Source organism: Alligator mississippiensis, chromosome 12, assembly GCF_030867095.1.
Source record: "Alligator mississippiensis isolate rAllMis1 chromosome 12, rAllMis1, whole genome shotgun sequence".
Taxonomy (NCBI): Eukaryota; Metazoa; Chordata; order Crocodylia; family Alligatoridae; genus Alligator; species Alligator mississippiensis.
Window position 1 is genome coordinate 5259099 of NC_081835.1, and position 25141 is coordinate 5284239.

Sequence of the window (25141 nt, forward strand, 5' to 3'; positions counted from 1 at the left end):
AACATTTCAGCTCTCTCAAGACAGAAGGATATGCAGATGATAAAAATATCTGATATAATAAGCCTGGATAAACCATATTACTTTCATGCTAACCACAGCTGGAAAATAAGTGAGTTGCAAAATAGCTAATGATCTCCTCTTCCCGAATTCTGTTCGCTGCCTCAGAAGTCTAGAAAATGAAACGCCCCAAGACCTCTGCTTCACATGCAACTTAATGACAAGACACATCAGTGTCATTATTTTTCCTTCATGAAGGTGGACGGAGAGATGCAGTCGACATAAGCAAACAGGCTAAGGGAAGTGACAGGAATAAAAATGCTTCTTCCATATTCGTACAACAACGATCTGTGTTTGGACTACGAGATGGCTGAAGGAAAAACAAATTAAGCTTTACTTGTGTTTGGCAGTCATCGTCTCCTTTATGTAAGTTAACGGATGTCACTATACAATGTTTTCCTGGAGAAACGTTCGTATCAGGCAGTCACTACCATTTTTCTGTATGTATGGCAAGCAAACACTTGTTAGCATCCGCTGAATTGATTAATCTCTTGCTATTATCAATGGCATCATTAAAAAAAAGCAGGCCATTTCATTAAAAAAATAATTTCCATCCTTTTTTTTATTTCTCTTTTTACAGCATTACCTTTACATTTAATCTCTGCGTCTGACCTTCTGTGTTAGTTTAGTTAATAGCAAAACAGAAATGCTTGCAGTTTCTGAGCGGACTTTAACTGCCCACGTGACCCTCATTACTCTACCAGCTGAGTATCTTTCCATCGCTGGTTGTATTTTATGTTCCCTGTAAGGCAGGGGAGTATTATCATCTCTATTTAACAGACAGAGAATTGATGGACAAAGTGGATCAACGGGCTTGCCCAAAATGGGGAATAAAGTTAGGGGCTGATCTGGGATCCAAACCCAAGTGTTTTAAATCCTGTAGTCCACTAGCCCATCCTTCCATACGTGGAAGTAATGAGTCCACTAGCCCATTCTTTCTGCTCAGTCTAGACCTCTTAAATCTTTTGGGGAGAACGGGGTCAGGGTCTAGGTTCCTAGGTATAGAGGTTATGTGCATAACAATAGGTCCGTGGTTGTGAACAAGAGTTGAACACAGGCAGCACTGGAGAGGCTGTAACAGCCCACGGCCCATCTCTCTGCTGGGGATTGCCCAGTACAGCCCTGAGATACTGAAAAACACAAACTCCTTTTCCAAGTTACAGGAGGACTGAAGGGAGCAATGACGTTTCAGCAGGTGGAAAAGTGTGAAAAGAGGCTAGGCACCTTCTGTCCCTCTCCGGGGGTGAAGGAGAGGAGGGGGAGTTCAACTCCTTCCAAAGCACGTGCACCACAGGAATGCATGCAAAAGGGGAGGGCTGAGGAGGGGGAAAAAAAAATAGATAGCTGTTCAGTTGTGGAAAACTAGTCCAAGGAAGGAGTTAAAACCATTGCAACAGCCACTCTGACACATGCAGCCCTACAAAGCAGGAACCAGGACCGGTAAAGGATGAAAAGCACAGACACGTGACTATTTGTAAAGGCGTTGTTTCCATTTTAAAGCCTCCGTCTAGTTTGGTTTCTAGGGGCGGGGGTGGAGGAATTCGGCAAGAAATGAGACGGGTATCTTTTTAAAAAGCGCTGCCTTGACAACAGTCATTTCACATTATCAAGCTACAAGAACGCCCTTCACTTCCCCTCCTCTTCACTAGGCTTACTTTATTCCCCATTAGCATTCTTCCTTTCCTACAGACAATGCATACATTTTAAAGAAAGTTACACAGAGACTTATTTTAAAGCACACTTGATCTTTTGCTTTTCCCCAGGAAGATTTAAATCTCTGGTAGAGTCCCCAGTGCTCCCAGTGCCATATTTCAGCACAGTTAAGAGTTCAGTGCTATGCTGCAGTCAGAAACCCTCAGGGTATTTTCTGGTTTATGTTTTCCTCAGAGGCTCAATGCTGTTTGGAGACGTTAACAATCATTAATTGGCCTGGAAGCTCCCAAGAACATTTTTTTCTTTTCTCGGATAAGGTGAGAATTATGTTAAACGTTGGAGGGTAATTAATGACCACCTATGAACTGCAAGTACTGCATTCACCAAAATAACCCTCGCTGACTGAAGCTCATATTAGTTAAGAACTGGAGAAAGCTCATTAGATTATCTTATCCATGGCTTTACCAATAGAGAGCACACTATTCAGGCAGAGGAAGTACTAAATATGAAACTGCCACATGCTTGCCGTAGAGCAAAGATGTGAAACGTGTTTTTAAATAGTTAAACAAACTTATAGATGATCTTTAGTAGCACAGAAAGAAGGACAATTACATATGCACCAAGGTTGAGGACTCTTTGCTCTCAAACCCTGGTGCAGGCAGTGTGTCGGGATGTAATAGGGAGATGGATCCTCAGTAATCGTAATTTAATCCTACTTGCATTCTTCATAAATTACGGCCGAAAACGAGTGGCGAGTTCCAGCTCATCTCATCCTGAACTGAGACCGCATCTCTGATGGTCGTAGTGCCAGGAGATAAAAGTGAAATCAGTCAAATCACAGGGCTGATGAGAGGCAGTTCAGAAGTGCCTCGTTTAAACCAGACAAAGCCTTTTAGGTGTCTTAAACATAAAAGCCAGGGAACAATGACTAGTGTGCGAGGGCTGAGTCAAGGGAAAGGAGGTTAATAACTTAAAAATGGATGAGGGCAATAATTTCGAAAACTGCTGGGCCAAGCCCCTCCTTGTACTTACAATGGACTCTGACATTCCCATTTATTGTGTGCCTTAGGGCAGAGAGTTTTCCGCAGGCCCCTTTTCTTAGAAAAAATATCTGTCCATTGGGACACACTAAGCAGTCACTCCAGAAAAGAGTGGGAAGCTAGAGGAGGAAAGGCAGCCTGCAAAGAGAAGTGAAGAGAAATAAGCTGGGAGAAGGCATTGCTCTAGTTTCAAAAGATGGCAATTTCTCAGCTGAAAAAAGAGAAGAAGAGCAGGCAGATGACGTCAAAAACAAAACAGAGAAGACAAAGTAAATGAAAGGGAGGAAAGAAAAAAAATCAAGTAGAGAAGTAGAGAAATGAGCTATATACCCCTGTGGTTTGGGCTGTGTTTCACTGGTGTCCTTCAGCACAGCTTCATCAACTTCCACGGAGATAGCAGCCATCAATCAGCATATTTGGAACAGGATGAGATGCTTTATGCCAACAGATACCCCGGTATCATGTTGACAAGAGCTACAGGTGTCTGTAGAGGCTTAAGGTTTTCCCCAGCAAAGGTCTACAGGGCACTTGAGGTTCTGTTTCTCCAGATATCCTGACTTCCCTCCATGCTGGCAGGGTGGACCAGTTCTGCATCTAAATCCCTTGTGGCCAGGCCCCAGGAGAGGGGCCTAACTGCAGAAGAGGGGTCCCAAGGCAGTGAATCAGACCTCAAGAGGAGCACACCCTATTAACTAAGCTTAGACATCTCTCCATCCAGCCCACTGACACTGTTGAGGCACCTAATTCTCCCCACAAATTGTACAAGGAGGTTAGGTGCCTGATCTAGGGCTTTGAGAGCCAGTCTGAAAGCTGGCAATGCCCATATCCCTTTCTGGATATAGCCACAGAGCTCTAAGCAACTTGCCCATAGAAAGTGTGAGACTGAACTGGAAACTGAACCAAGTCCTGTGTCTTAACCAGCAGCCCATCATCCGGGTAGGTTACTCTCAGTGTTCACCGGGCTATATAGCATTGATATTTTCAGGTATATTTTGGCAGGGGTTGGAACTGTATGAGAAAGCATCCTTTCCAAAGACAACCATGTTACCTTAGGGTCAGCACTGAGCAGCTTGAAGGCTTGATATACTTGGGCTTCCTTCACACCTCCACCGAGGTCCAGGAAGTTGGCTGGTTTTCCACCATTAAGGGAAATGATATCACAGGTGGCCATGGCAAGCCCAGCTCCATTCACTGCAATTGTAAAGGTACAAAGTTTATTTTTTTCACAAAATGTAATTCAGACTCTGGAAAATACAACTTAATTGGCCTACCAGCACAAGAAAAGACCTATTTATAAAACTTCATGCATTTCCTGTTCACTCCAAGATGCGTTTCAAATGCAGCGTGCCAGACTAATAGAGAAAAAACACCTCCCAATACTTACTATGAAATCTCTTACTGTTTTAAAAAGGACTGCACCAAAATGTGTAAACTAGGATGCACCTACACCCACAATTAGGAGTCAAATACCTGTCTGGATCTCAGAGGTACTTAGTAATGTTCAGCTTTCATTAAACTCGGCCAGAATGAGTGTGCTTAGCACCACAGACCCCTTAGTCTGGAAAGTTTTCAATGATGCCCACCAGGATGAGTAAGTGGGAAGCTAGAGGAGGAAAGTCAAGGTGGTGTTACTTTTCAAATTATATTTCATCAGCTGATTACCACATTTTGACCCACCTCATTTTTGCAAGTTTTTAAATATCCTTCCTCAGAGCAATGGGGAAAATATTTCTTAAACCACAGTAAAATAACATCCACTTATTATCTCAATTCCCCTGCCAGGGTGAGAAACCACGTTTCATTTCATGAACCTCGGTGAAATAAAACTGCATAAAGAATATTTTAAACTGGATATTCATTTTTTCAACAAGTTGTTTCAAATCGCGGGATTTCTTCCATGAAGCTAACTTCCATGAAGTTTTATTAACATCTGCTTCAACACAGATGACATCCTATATTCCCTACGCATTTTTAAATGCAGCAAGGACTGTAACAATAGTAGATAAATCATCACTATCAACTGAGAATGTGATTTGCAAGTTGCTGATGTCCCTTTAAACAATTAATAATAAAAAATGTAGGGCCTCTAATCTGATGCATTTAGATATCTCTATTGTTAATAGATTTCCAACGTTGCTGTCTGTTCCTTTGATTAACCTAATGGGTGAGCAATGTTTTGAGCCCGAGGGCCACATAGGCTGTTTCGGTGAGCTGTCACAGGCTGGGTCAGCACCCTCCGGCCCCCGTGCACAACAGCTCACCAAAACTCCCTATGTGGGATGGGGAGCAAGGCTGCTATCCTATCCAGGAGCAGGATGGAGGAGCAAGGCTGGGATCACAGGGCAGGGTCGTGGGGTGGTGACAGCACAGGATGAGGGCTGGGTCAGAGCCACGATCTGCTGCCCGCATGCCCCTACAATGGGCGCAAGCTTCACGGGCAGGGGTGTACAAGGAGCGGACCTCAGCTCTGCCCTGCCTCGGCTCTGCGCTGTCACAGTCTCATGATCCCAGCCCCAGCTTCAGGCTAAACTCCCTGCCTGCCACGAGGCTTCCCAGAACTGTGTCTGGGACTGGGATCTTGGGGCGACGACAGCATGGGGCCAGGGCAGAGCTGAAGGCCACCGCCAGGGCCACAGCACCCAGGACGGGGAGAGGAGCGCTGTGAGCCCTGTGGAGGAGGTTTGGGAGGCTGAAGAGAGGAGGCAGGGGCAGGGGACAGTCATATATCACAGCCAAGCCCTCCAAGCAGGGGGAACTTAGCTTCCTTCCCCCTTCCCCTTGTTCATTCCCTCTCCTGCTCCGGGGTGCACAGCCCGCAGGCTGGGGAGGGAGCAGGGGGGACCTGGCAGCAACTCCACACTGCACCACGCATTTGCAGCATCCAGGACTGCGCTGGGGGGAGGGAGGCAGACTGGGGCACCCATCCCATGCCAGCTCACTAGGGGATGCCTGCAGTAGTGGCAGCCTCAAGCCCTGCCAGCTCAAAATGGGGCATAGGAAAGGGGTGTCCCAGCACCGTCCAGGAAGGTTGAGGTACCAGTCATGAGCTGGGCAAAATCACTCCGCGGGAGGGATCCAACCCGTGGGAAGTATTTTGCCTGCCCCTGATCTAATGGATTAGCTGGTCAGCATTTGGGAATATTTTTCAAAGCAGAGAGCTCTGACTTGCTGTGAGCCATTTATGAACCACTGCACTGAGATCCACACAGACATATTTTTTTTCTTACCAAAGCAAGCAATGTTTCCATCCAGTCCTATGTACTTTAAGTCATACTTGGCAGCTTCATTTTCTATGGGCTCATTCTCAGACTTGTCATCCATGGCAAATATCTCCTTTTGTCTAAACTCTGCATTGTCATCAAAGTTTATCTTGGCATCAAAGCAAACAACTAACAAAAGGGGAAAAAAAAAATCACATTAAATTTCAATTTAGAACTCTAAAATGATATATAAGTATCAAAGGATACTGCACTTACATGTGCAAAGAGCATGATTCGTGTTGCATTGTAATCAATAGAGGTTTGTATTGGCCACAGTACATGCAAAACTGGGGCCCTAAAATATATTTTTCCTATATGCTCGCATAGGAAATGGTGGCATAATCTTCTCTGTGCCGCACTATCAAGCTAACTTCGCCATGAGCTGTAAAAAGCAACTGTTGTAGTAAAAGGATGGTTATGCTTAGTCTCATTAGATTGTCCTCAATGTCATCAGTTATGAGAACAATTTTTATGACCTGGACTCTTCTATTGATACCAACAATACATTTCACATGGGTTACCAAAAATAACCCACCATCAATCTTGTGCGTCATCCAACCATAATATGCTATGCATCTTTCTAAATAAATATTGTAAGTCAAAAGGCAGGCAAGGTTCTTTGGGTAGTTGGGTTATCTTTTATTAGACCAACCAAGCAGTTGGAAAAAAGCTAAGAACTTTTTTTCTAACTACTCAGTTGGTCTAATAAAAGATCACATCGACCCGAAGAACCTGGCCTGCCTATGTCCTTAGACTAACATGGCTACAACCAAAAACCCAGTAAGTCAAAAGCATGTTCTATCTCGTTTTTATAGTATTTCTATCTTCTTTGTATAGTGTTCTACATTTAGTTCAAATGTATGAGATAGATACATACTAAGCAAAGATTTTTTTCTGGTTATATTTTGCAGACTGTTTGGTTCTACCAAAATTATTCTTTTAAAGAAATGAATCAGAGTAGCTTTAAGTCAGCATGCAGGAAACAGAAGTACAAGTACAGGCAGTCCTCGACTTACAATGTTTCGAGTTACAACGTTTTGCACTTACAATGTTTATAAACTGACACCCTGTTTCGACTTTCTGACATCAGTTTTGACCTTACAACGCTTGATCCGACGTGACGCCACCCCAGCAAACAAGTTCGCTGCTGCACCCATCTCCCTGGAGAACATCTGTTCAAACTTCACTGGACACTTTCTTTAAGAAAGCTGACGAGACTCCAGAAAAACCTGCAGCCAAGACCCCTGAGAAGACTCCAGCCAAGAGACCTTCACAAAGTCCAACCAAGAGCCCTTCACAAAGTCCAGCAAAGTCACCTCAAAGAAATCCTTCTAAATCAATGTGATTAATGTATTTATATTGTAAATAGCAATGTAGCTATATTACTCATCTATAATTGATATAGTATAAAAGTCTGGGGTATTTTTGGTGAAAATAGGGTGTTGGGCCTTGGTTCAGGAACCAAACTCCCATTTATAACATTGTTTCTTATGAGAAAATTGGTTCTGAGTTATAACGTTTCGACTTAAGATATGGTTTTCAGGATTAAGATATGGTTTTCAGGAGCCAATTTTGTCATAAGTCCAAGGACTGCCTGTATGTACAAAACTTTACATTAGGAATAAAGAAAACTGAAAAGTAAAGAACACTTAACCTTGCTGTTAACATTTGGTATTTGCAAGAATGCCTCAAAAATAACTAACCCCCTAGTTATCAAGACATAAGCTGACTGGCCTACATAAGGGTTAAAATTAGTTTGCCATGAACAGATGCAACCTGAACACATATGGAGTGACTATCTCTATAGATTGCACACTGAAAACACCTTAACAGAGTAATAAAAAAAAAATCACAAGTGCAAAAAACAAAACCTGACTACTGCATTACTGAAGTAATAATGGGCTGGGCAATGTCTAGAAATTAATAACTGGCTGAAGTAAATGAAGTCTCAAGACAGACCAGCTGGATTTAACCACCAGGAAATGCCTGATCCAGAAATCAGTAATGCTATTAATATAAACCTAATAGAACTGTTCGTATCTATTATGTTTCGATCCCTGTGCATTTCCAACTGATGTGTTCGTACCTATTCCATCTATTTCCAACTGATGTGCCTATTTAGAGCCTACGGTTTGGAAGTTTCTGAGAATTATGACAGAGAAGAAAATGAGAAAAGCATGACAAATGCCGGTTTTTACCATTTATTTTAAGTAATTTTGTAACTATGCTACTCTCATTTCTTCTGATGAAAACAGGCATTAGGAAATTCTTTGGCTCGCATTAAAAAAAAAATCCAAACAAAAAGGAACAAAACAGGAAAGTCTCAGTCCTACTTCCTGAATGCAGTTTTTTAGCCTTTTAAATCAAAGAATATTTCTGCCTTTGACTCGCAATCAATACCAGAATAAATTACGATAGATCAAGACTATTCTCAGCGACTGCTGTTCTGGAGAGCTGTTTCCAAGTGTAATAAATCTCTGTTGGAAGATGCTAGATCTCACTCTACATGCAAGTGTGCCATGTGGGAACCTCCCAGAATGGGAAATACATCAAGTCAATAATGTGTCCTCCAAAGTACTAGTAGAACATTAATTTTTGTTAACCACGAATTAAGGCCTATACTGACAAGAGACCCACAAAACCAATTTCCCTTTTCAAGCTTTAACTTGCTTATGTGATCCAACACTTGAGTAAAATGCCGGGTTTTGAGGCTCTCAGCTTTCCATTCCAAATTTACCTTAGACACGAACATTTTCAATGTCCCATTAATAGAATCTCATTTCTATGGAACATTCATCTTTAACAAAGGCCACGTTATGTACAAAGTAGTGGGAAAAACACCTATTAATATTTATCAAACAATTTTCACCATCAAAAGCACATTGTTACATGCATGATAGACTATACAAATGAATTTTCCTTCTGAACAACTATCAAAGAAAGCTCCAATACTCATATTCACGGAGCGTTTCAGTTGGGGTTTTTTTTGTCAGTAGTGTAAGATTTTGCGAGCTGTTAATTCAACAGTTTACACTGAGAACAAAAAATAGGGGGGAAAAAAAACTGACAGCTATGGGTCTGTGACCCAAGAGTGTTAACAAAAGAACGCGTCACAAAATGAAACAAAGAGAAATACACGGCGCAATGTCTTTCATAATGGAAATTCACAAATACGGGGAAAATAAAATCCCAGCATGAAATAAGCCCATCTTAACTGTTGTTTTGACAAGAATAAATTGTCTTCATATGCCGGGCTGTATTTTTTCATGATAAAGTAATGGCAACGCGCTCCTCAAATGTGTAAAGACGCACAGTATTTTTTTTGCATTTAAAATGAAGTGCTGCTGCTTTCTTTACTGTGCATAGAGCAGAAAAATATAGGCGGAGGGAGAATGCCATTATTCCCTGTCAGTCAGGACCTTTCTGCAGCTTACATACCATTTGGCTTCTCCTCCCCCAATCTCTGAGGGTAGAGGAGCTGAGAAGCGGCTCTGGAGAAGGTCGTATGACAGTTCAGTTGATATCCTCCTCGCTGACCTTCTGCACCCCCAGCTCTGCAGAAAGGCTAAGCTGCTGACCTAGAGATAACAACTCACTTTGCCCTGGCTTGCATGAGAAGGGCTGGCAATGGCCTAGCTCACAAGCTGGAACCGGAACGAGAAGTCATGCTAGCCCAGGCTCTGGTCTCCAGTAGCACATCTCCTGCTACTTCAAAACCCTGTTTCCTCCTGCCCTCTACTAGAGCTGAGCTCCCAGGTTGAAAAACGAGGACTTAGTCCAGCCTTCTGCCACGCATCGGCAGCAACAGCAACCAGTGACGTGCTATGGACAACACCACTCTTAAGCTTGAGGGTTCACAGAGAGAGCAAAAAGTTTTCACTCAATACATCCTGTTTCTAATATTGTTCCTCTCAAGCGCCTCTTACTTGAGCAAAAGAGACCCTTCATCTGATTCTCTCTCTCTCTCGTGTTGACCCCTCACTTTGAAATGATTTGGTTCATTTTCCAAACAGGCTTCCAAAGTTTTTGCAAAAAGGCGCCTACACATACATGCATACGCCACCCCCACCCCATAAAACGCTTTGAAATAAAAATGAACAGGACCAGAAAAATCAACAGAAAAATTCCCTTGCATCAAAGAAGCATTTAGAAACTTTAGTCATTAATCATTTTTTCCTAATTCAGCTTAATTTGTTTATTGCTCATTATGGTCATAAAGCAAACTCGTACTTGTTCATTATTATAATTTAATCTCTTTATTGTCACTTGGTACAGTAAGCAAATTATTTCTACTGACTTTTTTAAATATTACTTTACAGTAATGGCTGTTAACATTCAAAAACTGGTGCTTAAGCAAGAAAATACAGTCCTTAATAAGGAAGAACAAATATCTAGATTTCTTATTCTAATGCTTCCACTAGTCATTAAGAGTGAAATTCTGTTGGCATTATAATCTGAAGGTCAAGGACAATTTAGTTGCAATCACACTGCCAATTCTTCTGCATTTGATTTACTGGATAAAATGTTGGACAGCTGGATAAAAGATTATTACAGTCTCTACCCACAATTCAACTCTTGAATTTCTAAGCAGAGCGAGCCAAAATATATAAAAGCGACCTTATGTGTTTTTAATGAAAAGCAGTTTATGTTACAAATTAACCACAGATAATTGAAACGCTTTTATTTAGTGCTGTGACTTTTATTTAATACAGTTTTCCAAGAGAGCTGGTGGAGCTGTCCTTCCCCAAGACTTACAGCAGTCAGAGATTTCATCAGCCACGTTGACTGTGCTTCTGCTGTAATGACCCCAACCCAGGTCCTCCACCTTCACAGGTCTCTCTCATCTTGTGTCTAAAGCAGAATATGAAACCCTACAGACCAAAATGCTAGCAATAACTCAACCACAAGTAGGTCAGCATTACTTGCATAAATAAAACAAACTCCTCGGCCAACCAGAGACCTGGCTTATATCACCAAATAGATGATAGGACAAAGGGAGAACTTCCTTTTCTCTATACCCTTTCCCTCCACATAAGAGATTTACAGCCTAACCATTAGCTGTATTTGCTTCCTCTGCACTTACCTGAATGCTTTACTCATTCTAAATATATAATCACACACAACCAGAAAAAAAATGCCATTTTTCCTAGGCCAGAAATTATGCTCCCTCCTCACCTGCGGGCTCAATTATTGTACTTCTCTATGCCTAAACACAAAGCCACTTATGGAACTGCATGCTGCTCACATTGCTGGTCTACTGGCTGGATCCCCACTGGATAGGTGGTTAAATTCAAGTTTTGGATCCTCGTCTTCAAAGCCCTCCATGCGACTGGACTGAGGGACTGCCTCGCCTTGTGTGTTCACGACTTCCTATGACAGCTAAGATCCACTGAAATGATGGAGCTGACATCAAAAAGATTGAAACCCATGTGTTCACAAGATGCAGCTCTCTCAGCAGGAGGCCTGCGAACCTGGAATTTACCTGCAGAAAAGACTAGGGTGAACCTGCATCTCAGGACCTTCAGAGACTACACACATGGCTGCCTCTCTTTGACCTATCCTTCCCCAAACAACACAATAAATACATATAAAGTACATATCTAATCCCTGCTAACTGGAGGGAACAGACAGTAAGAAACAGACTCTGAGTTTTTACCAGTATCTTTCCGCAGCCCCTCTATCTAGCTTCTCCTGGTCTTTCTTTGCAGGGCCTAACATTTCTGTACATTTCATGGTACAATAAGGTAATTAAAAGAATCTGAGATACTGCTCTGAAAGTAGGGGGCTGACAACTGCCATCAGTTATTTGGTAAGGTGGTAATGGTTACTCACCAGTGACCTGGGAACTAGCAGGGTAACTAGAAGGTAACCCACAAGTGGCGGTGAATGCTTGTGTGCATGCATTTACTGTTGTTTCAAATAATTGCGCCTACACTCCTATGTTAAATCTGAGTACCTGGGAGACAGGGACAATGTACCACCCACGGTGCAGCAGAATCTTATCAAGAGATTGGCTATTCTTACCTCCGTTAAAGCAGAGTCTCAGGCTTGAGTCCTATCCCTTCATGCCATGTCCTTGCCCCAGCTCCAAATGTGCTCTACCTACCTCGCCACACCCAGACTACATCTTCTTTCCCTGAAGCCAGCACCATCCTCTGCTTCACCTCCTCAGTCCTTAATGAAAAAGTCCTGCTTCTGCCTTGGCACGCACCTCCCTCCCTAACATCAAGGCCTCTCTTCACCACTCTTCCTACCAGTGCAGATGCTGTTGATCCATTTGATTTTGTCCTAATGGGACCTTGAATCAAAGGCTTTTGTCCTGCATTATGAACTGTTGTAAAGGGACAATCAATCTTTTTTTCTTTTCCCTTTCTTTTGAATTCAACGACTAACCCATCTATCACAGCAAGTTCAACCTGCTTTTTATTTTTCCAAGTACACCTTTTTTAGGACATGTGCGACACAGTGGGGAAATAGGGCAAATGCAGAGGAGGACCTATATATATAGGTGTATGGATACATGTCCCTAAATTGCTGTGACAGTCAGCCGGTGGAACTAACATGCCAAGACAGCAGAAGGGCGGGGTGACAAGAGGAAAGGCAAGCAGCAAGACTGTGCAAGATTTCCCATATATGTTTTTATTCCTTCTTCCACAGTGGAAGCTTATTGATTATCACCGGATACAGTCAGGTGAACTCTGCTAGTCCAGCTGGACTCTCTCTTTTTTCTGTTCTAGCAAACTTACTCAAGACTGTAACTTGCCTGCATATTCAAGATGATTTCCTAAAATAACCTGTGCTTTCCATGACCTGACTAATTCTAATGGCGTGAACAAAAGTACTTTGTATGAAAAGCAAGAAAAAGTTGTTATTTCTTGCCAAGCATAGCATGTAGCTGCTGCTACTTCCAGTTCTTAGATGGTATAACAAAAGGCATTGAAATGTAAACTCTATCATGGGAACATTTATGAAAGCTGCTTAAATTAAATTACAAAATGAAATTAATGCAAAGCTGCTGCTACGGCCTTCCTTGCAATTTAATTTATAGTTTGCATAAATAAAGAATTATAATGTATTCATTTGTTTTCTTTAATTTCTTACCTTGTCCTTCTGGAGTTTCACCAAAGGGATTCACTTCAACCTGAGTGGCATCAATTTTCAGGAAAAGATTATACAGCTTCTTAATTTGATCTGCTGCCTAAATTTGATCAAATGATTTGTAATTACCATACACCATTTTACCATTTGTTTCCTTTTAATGTTATATTACATGACAATTCAAGCCAAATTTTAAAAAAATTACTATGTATTACTTTAAGTTTCCATTTGTACATTCATATTTAAACACTACCTAAAAATGTTAATAACGTAGCAGAAGACATTTACAGCATTTAGCAAAGGCTCACTTCAGAGCATACGAATGGGGGATTTTCTGCAAAATGAAAAGCATCATTAATATAAACAAGCTTAATACAAGCTAAAACAAGTTTCTTACAGTTCATAAAGAAAACATTATCTCCAGCATGCTGATACTGAAGTTAAGTGTTTAAGCTAATCAGTGTAAATTCAGAAACTATGAAGCCATGCGGAGCTAAGGAGTGCAGATCAGTTTGCTTTATTATTTGCTTGGGAAAAATCTAAGTGTCCCGCCTACATAAAAATGCAACCGTTTCCTAACACCCCCCAGCAATTTACCTTAACAAAAGTTCCTCTCTTGCCCCCCCCCCCCCCCCCCCCCCCCCATTGCTCTTCTATGCCCATTTATCTCTCTGTGACTGCTCCCCATGGGTGGGATTACTGGTAAACCCCCCTAGCAACAGGTAGGCACAGCTTTAAGGTCTGCCAATGTGAAAAATCAAGGAAACCGATCTTCCCTCCTCAATTCATTTGCCTGAGACCCACCTGATGACTGAAAGGTTAGTAGAGTGAATGGGACACCAAAACCACTCTCCCTCCCCTTTTTTTCCTACTGAATTCGTGCTTCAATTAACCAGACCCTAAGATCCAAACTTTTAGGATCTTTTGGGAAGCAAGGAAGTGAAACACAGTCAAAAGCAACTTTGGTTATACATGTGGGGTTTTTTTACCTGCTTAAGTCTGAGGGTGTTTAACCGCTGACAAGGGGTATCTAGAGAAGCTGTGGTATCTCCTTCTTTAGAGTTTTTTAAGAGCAGATTAGACACACACTTGCCTGGAACATTTTAAACAGGGATGATACTTTTTGAGAAATGGGCTAGACTAGAAGATTTCCTGGGGGTTCTTCCACTCTTATTTTTTTATGATTTAAAAACATATATACACTTGTATTGGGAAATTATGTTAGAATATTGCAAGATTAATTCCCTTATGGCTTCGATTTCTATTGCACCAGTCCAGAACTACAAGTCTCTAAATGTATATGCTATTAAAAACGACAATTTTAAAGGAATTTGCCTATTAGTATGTAAAAGTGATCCTTGTTCTATAGGTTGCTCCCAAGCAGCATGTTATTAGTTTGCTACTAGTTTCTGGTTAATTTTGATCAGCCCTTCTAGATAACATGCTATATTTCTGTTCTCTGACGTCCTGTCTGAACCCCCCTACACCCTCCCGGCAATATTCTCCAAGCCTGAATATTTGCAGTTTCCTTAAACATTTCTGATATTAAGTTTGCTCAGTGGAATATCTGCAGAAAGTGAATTAAATGCAAGTTCACTGTGTGACATTTTCCAGGCTTTAATCCTACACAGTACTGAATGGGTCAAATCCTGCTTTCAGCTTATATGGGGTCCATTTGCTAAGAAATGGCACGACTGTGAGACATGAATTGTAACCTAAGAAATAAGCATAAAATAATACTTTGGAAAGAAATTAACACATTATCATTCTCAATCAAAATAACAGGAGTTTGTGAAACGTTAACTAGGATAAATTCATGATTATATGTGAATTGTCTATACCCTTGTTCGCACATAGCAGGAAGCTAACCTAATAAAAACCAGAATGCTATAAAAGTCCTTGCATTCTGGACCCCCTGCATCACGTAAAAGGACAAAAAGGGTACTACAGATCCTGCCAAGGGAGAAATCTCAGCATCGGCTGTTTGTTTGAGAGCCATAAAGCTTACAGTTCCTAGTGTAGGGCTCAGGAGGACTGTGCTGGCAATGGGGCCCTTGCACACAGCACTCTAGGCTAAAAGCAGACATTAGATTTCTCTTGAGACGAAGCCTTTTATCCTGGGATCCTACAAACAATACAAGCCCATTGTCCCACTTTAGGTACTTGCAAAATATCTGAGCTTACACTTCTTCCCAGGACAAATGAAGCTCATTCAAGTTGATGGTCATTCAAACTGTGTGTGTAGATGACTGTCCTAAGCCTATGTCAATGCAAGTCAAAGCCCAGGACAGTTTGGCTTGGGACAAACCCACAGAGATTCAAAGCAGCATGACAAAAGACAGCTAGACAGGGTTAGGTTAGCATCTCTGTCCAGGATCAGGGGGGGCACAAAGGTGACCTAACATTATCACTTCTCCCTGGCCTACTTCTGAGCTGAAGCTTATAAAGGCGCTCCTCCAAATCCCATCCAACAAGTAGTTTTGATTCAGCTGGACATTTCATTTTGGGATCTATTCATTATGCTTATATACACCAGCATACTCAACCTGAAGAGGTGAGAGCGCATGGGAGGAAACACATGTGGTGTAGCTCAGCTTAATCATCCATGAATTGTTTTTAATAATTAAGTACCAGAACTCTGCAAGGGCTGAAAGGTTCTATATAATCATTCATCCTCATTAAAGATACTGCTAACTCTTCAAATGTGTGTTAATCAACTTAATGATTATGCATTTGTTAATTGCACAGTTGGGATAGAAAATAATTAAAGTCTGTATTAAAGATGCACAGATTCTACAAAAATGGCATTTGGTCATTATGGTGGGGGGGAGGGCGTTTAAGTAAAAAATAGCTTTTAACAACATGTCTGTCGTTTACTGCTATTAACGTTAAGCTAAATATGCTGTTTCCCCATCTATAAAATGATTCACACAGGCATGATAGCACGTGCTGTCCTGTGCCACATAGCATTCTTAGCATACATGAGAGGCGGAGGCCTGACAACCTCAATGCTGTCCCTTTGGAATATTTTTAGGGAATCTATTTTCAAAGTAAAACATTATTTTGCTGTACAAAAGAACCACACTGTTGATTTGTTTTCCTGAGACTGAATTTGATGCATTCAGGGCCTGACGGCGACAAGTGTAAGCTCCCACTGAAATCAGCAGACCCCCCCCCATGGATTCCTTCCACTGAATTTCTGGAAGAATAAGGACGCTTATTTACATAGAGCTGGCGATGCTCTGTTTAAATACAGGAATAATTGCTTCAAAACATAACCTTGGGCCTGACCCCAAAACCACGACATTTCTAAGATCTGTTCTGGAGGTATTTTCTCACTTAGCTGAACTGACCTCCATTTAATCTAAGAACAATTCAAATTACCTGCTGCTGCAAAGGTCCTTTGAATCCTAAATTTTCTGCCATGCACAGTGCTTGGCTCTCCTTCACACCTTCAAAAATATCGATTTCCTCCTAGTACAATAAAGTGCATAAACGGAATTAAGATATTTGATTCGAGTGGAGATTAATAACTTCAAAAAGAAAATGCTTATTATATATTTGCAAATTAGTAATTAAAGTATGGCTGTTTGCCAAAGTTCTCCAAGGCTGAGGCTATAGCAGCTGCCTATAGGGTACGTTATAATTACCACACCATCTATGAAACAGTCCTTCGAAAAACTATATAATTCTTCAGGGTGGCATGCTGACAAGACAATCTGACACCAGTTTTCACTTTTAATTACTGTACAGATGGCGTTGACGAATATTTAGTCTGTTAATTTTTATGACATCTTCTGGAAACTTTCCAAAGCAGTGGTGTCACTGCCCAGTAATGTCACGAAGTTTATATAATTTCAAAATGTGCATTAAATATTTTTGCAATTTTTACATAATTATACTTGTTTGCATCAATTATTTCCCCATATGAATAGCTTATCTATTCTTTATTAAGCCACAATGACATTATAAATACTTAAATGCAAAAGTCAGGATTAAGAAGTTAGTACTTCTCAGCAGTCATAATACCTTAAAAATAAGGTCTGGAGTGGTAGCTGCCACTTCTTCTATGTCCACACCGCCCTGTGGGCTGCCGACCATAACAGGTCCACTAGAGGCTCGGTCCATCAAAATCGCAAAGTAGGTTTCCCTTGAAATATCGAGGGCTTCTGCAACCATCACCTAAAAATTTATATGGAGGGCAGGGGGTAAAAGTCAGTCTTTTTAATGGGTAGTCCTTGGCTAGTGAGAGTCAATCATAATCCTTATTCTGTTGATGCGTCTGGGAGTGCTGAATACCATACAAGGCAAATATTAAAAGGCAAAATGCTCTACCTAATTAGAACAAGTCAAAAACAACATGTTACTCTGCAGTCACCTGCTAGTAGATATTATGGTGACTTTCATTTCCAAACGCTGCCCTGAAGTCATTACTTTGATACCTGCTACCCTGTTATTGTGAAAGGTACCACCAACTTGGTTAGCCTGACAGCGTTTCATGATTCTTAGCATTTTTCTTACATCGCCCTGTCCCAAAACCAGAGATTTCCTTGGCCATTTTCATTAGAAGGAAAGTTAGATTTGCACCATATAGACTAACTAAATCAGAAATGCATTTTTATTTTTAATGAGAACATTTAGTAATCACTGTAAACTAGGGAAACATTTTTTTCTTTCCAAGAAAGAAACTCAAAGCAGGAGGAGGAGAATGGCTGGTGACATCATGCAGAAAATCCTGGTGCTCTAATTCTTTCATGGATGAAATAAATGTGGCAGTTTATAGGGCACCAGTGGCAAGATGCAGCATAACCCTATAGAGCCTTAGGATACAGCAAGACATAAGACAGCCGACCCCAGAAGAGCTGGTGGTCTCATTGGCAGTACTGCTTCCTCAGGAGATGCTCTCCTATGGACGACCTTATAGCAGACCTTACCTTGTCGTTATGCTGTTAGGTCAATGGCTCCTGTACAGATTTCCTACTAGCGATATGCATGCTACTACACCTTTGCACTAAAACCCTACAGCTTTTCACATCCCTTCCAACGAGATACTAGGATACCTCTCTGGGGCCCCCACTGCACTGTGGGCCACTAATAAGCTAGAAGCAGATGAAGAGCAAGTTGCAGAGCTGTTGCTTCCCTGCTTGACCCAAATCAGCATCCTTTTGCTTCCCAGCACCACTGTGAACTAAGGAACTCCTTCATGTGCCTAGTTGATGGAATACCAACGGGGGCTTTCTGCTACACCTGTGTGCTTGAAATTCATGTGTACTCTCACTTGCAGTGAGAATGAAAATGAAGTACTGCTCCTGTATTTTAATTATAACCCCCATCTGTGTGAAACAACAAAAGCACCACAGACAGCACCCTTTCTGTAAGGGTACGGGAATAACTAGGTTCAGCCCATCCAGATTGTTGCTCATCATATTTGTTAACTAAGGAGTAGCAGGAATTGATGAGATTAGATGCCCTTTTGTACTTGTGGAGACTCACTAACAGCTCTCTTGGCATGAGGATACCAAATTACTGTAAATACGCCATTTAAATCATCTCCTGCAGTACTGCATTCTCATTACATGCAGTGCTGGCAGTAGGTGTACAGCTGTATTTCCAAGGCTGCAGTTTTCTGTTTAAAATCAGGCCATATGCAGCAAAGAGGATTATCAAAGTGTGCTCCCCTACAGTGCATTTCCATGGGGCTCTAAGCCCCTGAAGCCAAAGAATCACGTTTGGGGAAATAGAGTGGTTCACTCTCCTCCACTTTCATTCACACTCAAACTTATTCACCAAGACAACCAATAAAGGTGAAGATCAACCATGTCAGCTGGTGACGGTGACTAACGAACCCCTTCACCGGAAATCGTAGAAAACATGAATTGAGTTTCCGTTGGGTAATAAATAAGTATCAAAGAAGAACAACTGGATGCTCCGATTGGTTATAAACCAATGGCCTTAAAGAGTGACTGTAAATAAAGGTTTTGTATATATTGTTATGCAGGGCATAGCCATTACTTCATGCAAAAACCACATTCAGCCAGATTCAGGGCTAACAGTGTTCTGTTTTAAACAAGCCAATGGTCCAGATCTTTAAAATATAAAATTAATGTAATACTCCTAGAGTCCTGACATTCTGCATGCCTGAGAGGATCTATGCACTGAATAACTGTTTCTGGGTTTTCATAATAGTAGGAATATAAATAAGGAAGATGCGCTATAGTTTTACCCAGTTCAACTCTGTGCCATCCTGCTAATGAGCACGAGAGAAAGAATGCACTTACCTTAAGCCAGGCTGTACATCTTTACAGAACAAAAAAGAAAGAGAGATTAAGAAATTAAAGTTTGCCACTGTTGATTAGGCAGAAGGGAGGGAAGAAGCTATTTGCTAATGGAGATATGACTGGGAAGGAGTTTCGACCCTTAAAATAATCTCGCTTCCTTTTCCTCTCTCTTGCTTTCTTCCTAGAACATAGGGAGATCTAAAGGACCAGTTCAAACAAGCCACTGTTCAAAAGCAGACTAAAGAAAACTAGGGATGAAGGAAGCTGCTAACAAATGATACAGAACTACTGTATTTTTTAAAGGATGCCTGTTCCCGGATATTTTAAAGGAAGTCTTAAAGGTGGCACTATAAGCTGCTTGCTATTCTTGTTACTTTAATAAGCATAGATTAGTTTTACCTGCACATCGTGTTTAGTTTTACCTGTATATAGGGTTTGGCCTTCTCTGACACCCTGCACCAGTATATCATCAGTCTACGCAAGTACTGGAGCCAATTGCTGGAGTTCTGAGTCGAGCAAAAGCACCGGTCAGATGGTACCAGGACCACGGGGCTTCATCCTACCTCATTCGAGCTCTCCAAGCAAAGCCACCTGAACGCTCGTGAGCCAAGAACACCAGACTGAGCAGCTTTCCATTTGGTATTAATGAGGGACATATGCAAATGGTTAGTGAATCAGAGGAGACAAGTTGTGAATATGTGTTATCCTGTTTTTCACAGCTGCTTCGTATAGAAATATCCAGGAAGGGCAGAGGCAGAGTATTTTTGAGGCACTCTAGTAACGCCACGTTTTCCTAATTTAACATGTAGCTGTCTAAACTGCCTCTAAATCAACTAATTTCACAAGAAAATCTCAAAGGACCTTTGACATTGAATCATGTTTGAAATTTTAATTTTCTTACTGCTTAAAAGGAAGTCAGAGGTATTGGATTCTAACTAGTTGTCATGGTAAGCAAAAGACCGGTTCCCTTCAATAACAAGACTCTCCAAATTTCAGGGTGCCATAAGAAGACTTAATGTAACCTCACAAACTAGCTGCCAAGCAGGAAAGGAGCTATGGGGACTGTTTGTTTAAGAAATACAATCCTAAGCAGTATAGGCATGTTTTCACTGCTTTTGCAGGCACAGAAGTGGAGAGAAACATCGTTTTTCCCTTTAACAACTCTATTTGGTTATTTTTTAGGGCAAGCTTGATTTTCTACTTCATAATTATTCTGACTGCAGATATTTCTTTAAGGAGAAATGTTAAAGATAGAAACAGCACAATACTGTCATTTCCTCAAAAAGGTCTGATTTATAGAACTTAATTTTGAAAGGATCGTCAAGCTTCCCTTCTTCCTGTGGCCATAGCTATAGACATTGAAACACTTGCCTGCTAACCTTTCAACTCATACACCTGCTCGTGCAGATGATGGCAGTAACACTCATTTTTCACATGGGTTTTGCATGTATACTTCTATCACCTGTATGTAGGTGTTTGAAATTATCTCTGGGCTGCGCTTTCAACAGATCCTGAGAAATATGCTTGCAGGTGTCTCTGTTCACAATTTTTTTCCTAATCCATGTTGCAAATTTTCTCTCTAGTGGTTTTTATTTTGTTGCTGTATTCTGAGATATATTTTCCAGCAACATAAGCCAAGATGCTGGTGCATTCAAGGACTTTTAGACCAATGAAGAGTAAAACTCTTGTAAATGTGACCCAACTGAAAAAAAAGGAGGACAAGAGCTTGCCTGCATAGGAGAAGTATACCAGTTATATTTAAAAACCAAGCTAGCTCTCCATGTGGATTACTCTTAACTCGGAATAAAATTGCCAATATAATTACTCTTATCCTAAAAAAACCTACCCTTTTTTGGTTTAGTTTATGACAGTGGTGCTCAGCTCTGGCCCGTGGGCTGAATGAACCCAGCCCGCAGAGCTGTGCCATGCTGTCCCACTTCCTCCACAAAAATCATTTAATGCACGTTCTTTTAAACAATCCACTCTGAAAAAACACGCTTTTCATTTTCTGTCGATTCCCGATAAAAAATTAGACGTCTGCTTTCTAGGACTGAACATTTAGATGAATATGAAAATCTTGCAATCAGGCAAAAAGGCAAAGCTTCTTCTGCTGGCATATTTCAAACAGTGCAGCTAACACAAAGCATGAATAAGACTAAAGCACTGGCAGAGATTTTACCATACACAACTCTACAAGCAGAGTTTTAAGGTGGGCAACGTCTTGTGTGCGTGTATTAGTACGGTCTCTGATAGGCCTGCATTCATGGTAATTTTGTTTCTTCTTTTTGTTATCACAAAATAACTGCCTATCGGGATCCACTTGCTAGTCTAATGATAGAAATGATACCAAAGAGCTACAACGGTATCTCCCGCAAGGCCTCCGAAGCACCTGTCCAGCAAGGCGTCCCTCATTCTGTGCTAATGCTAAGGTTCAGAGAAAACGTTAGCAACTAGCTCCCACCCCCACACACATACCCATTCAGCTCATACCAAAGAAGTCTGCATAATAACCTATCTCTTGGCATCAAATATACGGCATGGCTCTTCATTATATACCCTGTCTGGGGATCTCTGTTGAACAAAGCAAAATAAGAGATGAAAGTCAGACTGTTCCAACTGCAGCCCACATACTACATTTAATTTCTTACAGGGTTTAAGCTGAACAGAGAGAGCCTAAGAAAACCCTGTCTGAAAGGCTGCCTATGCTGCTCATCTCTGAGCTAATAATTAAGGACATGACCACCCTACAAAAGGCATTTCTAACATCTCAGCAAAAGCAGTTACCCACAAGAAGAAAGCGTAATACTTCTCCTTGCTAAGTAGCCTATCAAAAGGTACATTTCCGCTAATGAGATCACATTAGAATTTAGTGAACATTTGCTTCATCATATATAGCAAAAGGAGTTTAATGTTTTCTTGCTTTTCAGCAGGCTTCGACATGAATAAACACTTAAAGGAAAACAAAAACAGCACTGTTTCCCTTTATCAAAGGAACGGGATACAATCAATCAGGGATCAGGGCACAAAGATCTGGCAAAGCGTGCTGCCCGCATCACAATGCATTAATTGGTAGTTGTTCATGTTTTTCTACTTTTAAGGGGAGAAAATAATCTAACCTTCTTAACTTTAACGCCATCCTTTGGAGTTTGCTTTGTTGCAAGGTTGTACCCAATCATCTGCTTAGCCAGCTGACCAACCTCCGCAGGGCTGCAAAAGAAAGAAGTCCAGTTATGAACTCATTCATTAGGTAAACGGTCACTGTAAACAGCCTCAATGTTATTGGATTCAGGTCCTTTGATTTTTAGACTTACTCTTTAGTTAGATGCACTCCTCCTTTTAATCCACTATTGAAAACACCTTTCCCTCTCCCTCCTGCCAGGATCTGAGCTTTCAGAACAATTTCTCTTGCCTCTGTAACAGAAAAAAAAATACGGTGTGGTGCTATTTAATGCCATTTATTGAGTTACAATAACTACTCATCTATTTTAAAAAATAACTAGAATACCATTAGAGCGCATCGGAAAACCAAATGACCAAGAGTTCAACGCTCCTAGATAATCTTACTAAAAAAGGTTGTTTCCTATTTTTTCATGTCTAAAAAAGGAAAAAGAATAACCACAAGTTACCCACAAGTTAGCTAAATATGTGGGTATTTTGACCAAGTAATTTTATTAATAATAAATGCCTTATTATACAGGTTACACACAACTTGCATAGTTTGTTTAGCCAGCGTTATTCTCCGTCAGCAGGGTATGTTCTTTCTGTGGTTCTGTACACACACGAGGGCAAGCAAATATCGAACCAGGCTACTAACTTTTGCACCTATGGAGGAGTCCATATCTGTGTACTGGGTATCGTGCCCTTCCCAGGCTGAAGTGGCCACTGCAATCTCTGCTGTTCCCTTACGTGAGTGTTTGGATCAATGCGATCCATGGAATTACAAACCCAGTGACTATGTCAATGCCACTTCCCTCCCTGCCATCCTGCTACCTACTTGGCTCCTATCCTCCTCCAGCTGGAGGACCGAAAAATCAAATCTTGTCAGCACAAATACCACGGAATAAAATGATTGCATTTTTATATTAAGATGGAAGTCTGCTTTTTTTCCACACAGCCCGTAAACTAGCATGCTAAAGAATATCTGATTTTCAAGCTTCTCAGGATAAAATACGTCCACATGCTTATCCATCTGCTAATGTTTGATATACATCATTCTAAGCCTTCAAAACACTCTCCTTTACAATACTTCATACATTCGAACACATTCATATTCCCAGCTCCCTATTATTCATGCCACTCCACAGCAGATAACAAGGAAATTTAAATGCAACAAAAAAGTTTTGTATCAGTGTTTTCTAAGCATACAAATTATTACAATGAATTCAACTATAAATCACTTGCCAACTGACAGTAGCAAAACTTAAAATCACGCTGACGGCTGTGATAAAACATCTAATTTGCCATTGTTAATGGACACTACAAGCACTTAATTAGATTAGTTTTACTCACTAACCATCCCAACAATGAAAGCTGTGTATTCTGAGTGATAAGTGCTGTCAATTATGCATGTGATCATTATGCTTTGTACCAAAGGTCTTTAGGCCACCAACTCAATTTTATTCATAGCTTCCACATTGCATACTACCCTGATTCTTTTCATTTGACTGTAACAAATCAGGCAAGAAAGCTGAATTAAATGACTATCTTTTTATAATCTGGCAAAAGAACGTGAGGACAATACAATAGCTTCAGAAAGACAAGGATCAGAGACATAAATACGCAGGCTAAAAAAGTAAGCATAACTATGTAAAGGTTAGACCTGAAGTACTAATCAATATACCAGCTCAGCAGAACACAGTACAGCAGGTTCTTCTTACCCTGGGGGAAGCCAACATGAAGTTATTTAATTCAATAGTTATTTGCCCAAGCTCTGGAAAATGAAGTAAACCAGCCAAACCTTATTTTACAATAACTAGGCTTGATCATTCAGTATTTACCAAGTTGATTCACTACTAATGTCACCACTTCTATTTTATTTAAAGATCTGATTTCTGGAAACGCTCACACAAATTTCTATTTGTTTTTATGTTATCTCCTGCTTGAATTCCCAGATTACATTAGGAAAGACTATCCCATACAAGAAATGTAATTTTAGTCTGAATATATAAAATGATTTAACTGTACTTGCAGGATAACTTGGAAAAAAAGCAGAGATTCTAATCACATTTGTATGGAAATCTATTAAACGTATATTCACACAATAAAATTATCATGGATTTATTCCGTTAGCATCTATCAAAACTGTTTTAACAAAGCTACAAGCAATTGTAAAAGACAACTTTTGTGCAGTTATTAGTATAAATTTATACATATTATAAATATCTGTGCTTGGCACTTTTCAGAGTATGGCATGTTGGTAGAAACAGGAATGTTCTGTGGCATGAGAGAGTAAAATGTAACCCTTCCATCAGCACTTCATTTGCTAATTAACATTTCTCAATCAATTTCTATTCCGTTGTTTGATCTTTGTCCCAATTGTTTTTCAGTTCAAAAACAATTTCAGATTGTTTGTTAAAAGTGTGTAGGTTTTAGCTGTAAATATCAGCCATGCAGCACAACGAAAGGATCCCAGCAGTAGAATTACTTTTATTAATTATAAGATGAACACTTGAACCTCTCTTTGCTAGATCTTACGTTTCTTCCATTTCTCTGCTTATACTGCTGGAAAACACAACTTTTGGTCTATTTTGTTTCA

General features: G+C 40.7%; 1 protein-coding gene across 2 annotated transcripts in view; it reads right to left on the minus strand.

Annotated features, from left to right (window-relative positions):
• The window catches only part of SUCLG2 (succinate-CoA ligase GDP-forming subunit beta), a 162286-nt gene that overhangs the window by 64266 nt on the left and 72879 nt on the right, over positions 1-25141 (minus strand). For both annotated transcript variants that reach the window (XM_006265758.3, XM_019499744.2), the window contains exons 3-9: positions 22698-22797; positions 22503-22593; positions 17138-17290; positions 16493-16582; positions 13112-13208; positions 5978-6139; positions 3799-3941 (exon numbers count right to left, since the gene is read on the minus strand). In XM_006265758.3, the coding sequence (XP_006265820.3) occupies positions 3799-3941; positions 5978-6139; positions 13112-13208; positions 16493-16582; positions 17138-17290; positions 22503-22593; positions 22698-22797 (836 nt within the window). The remainder of the gene's footprint in view (positions 1-3798; positions 3942-5977; positions 6140-13111; positions 13209-16492; positions 16583-17137; positions 17291-22502; positions 22594-22697; positions 22798-25141) is intronic.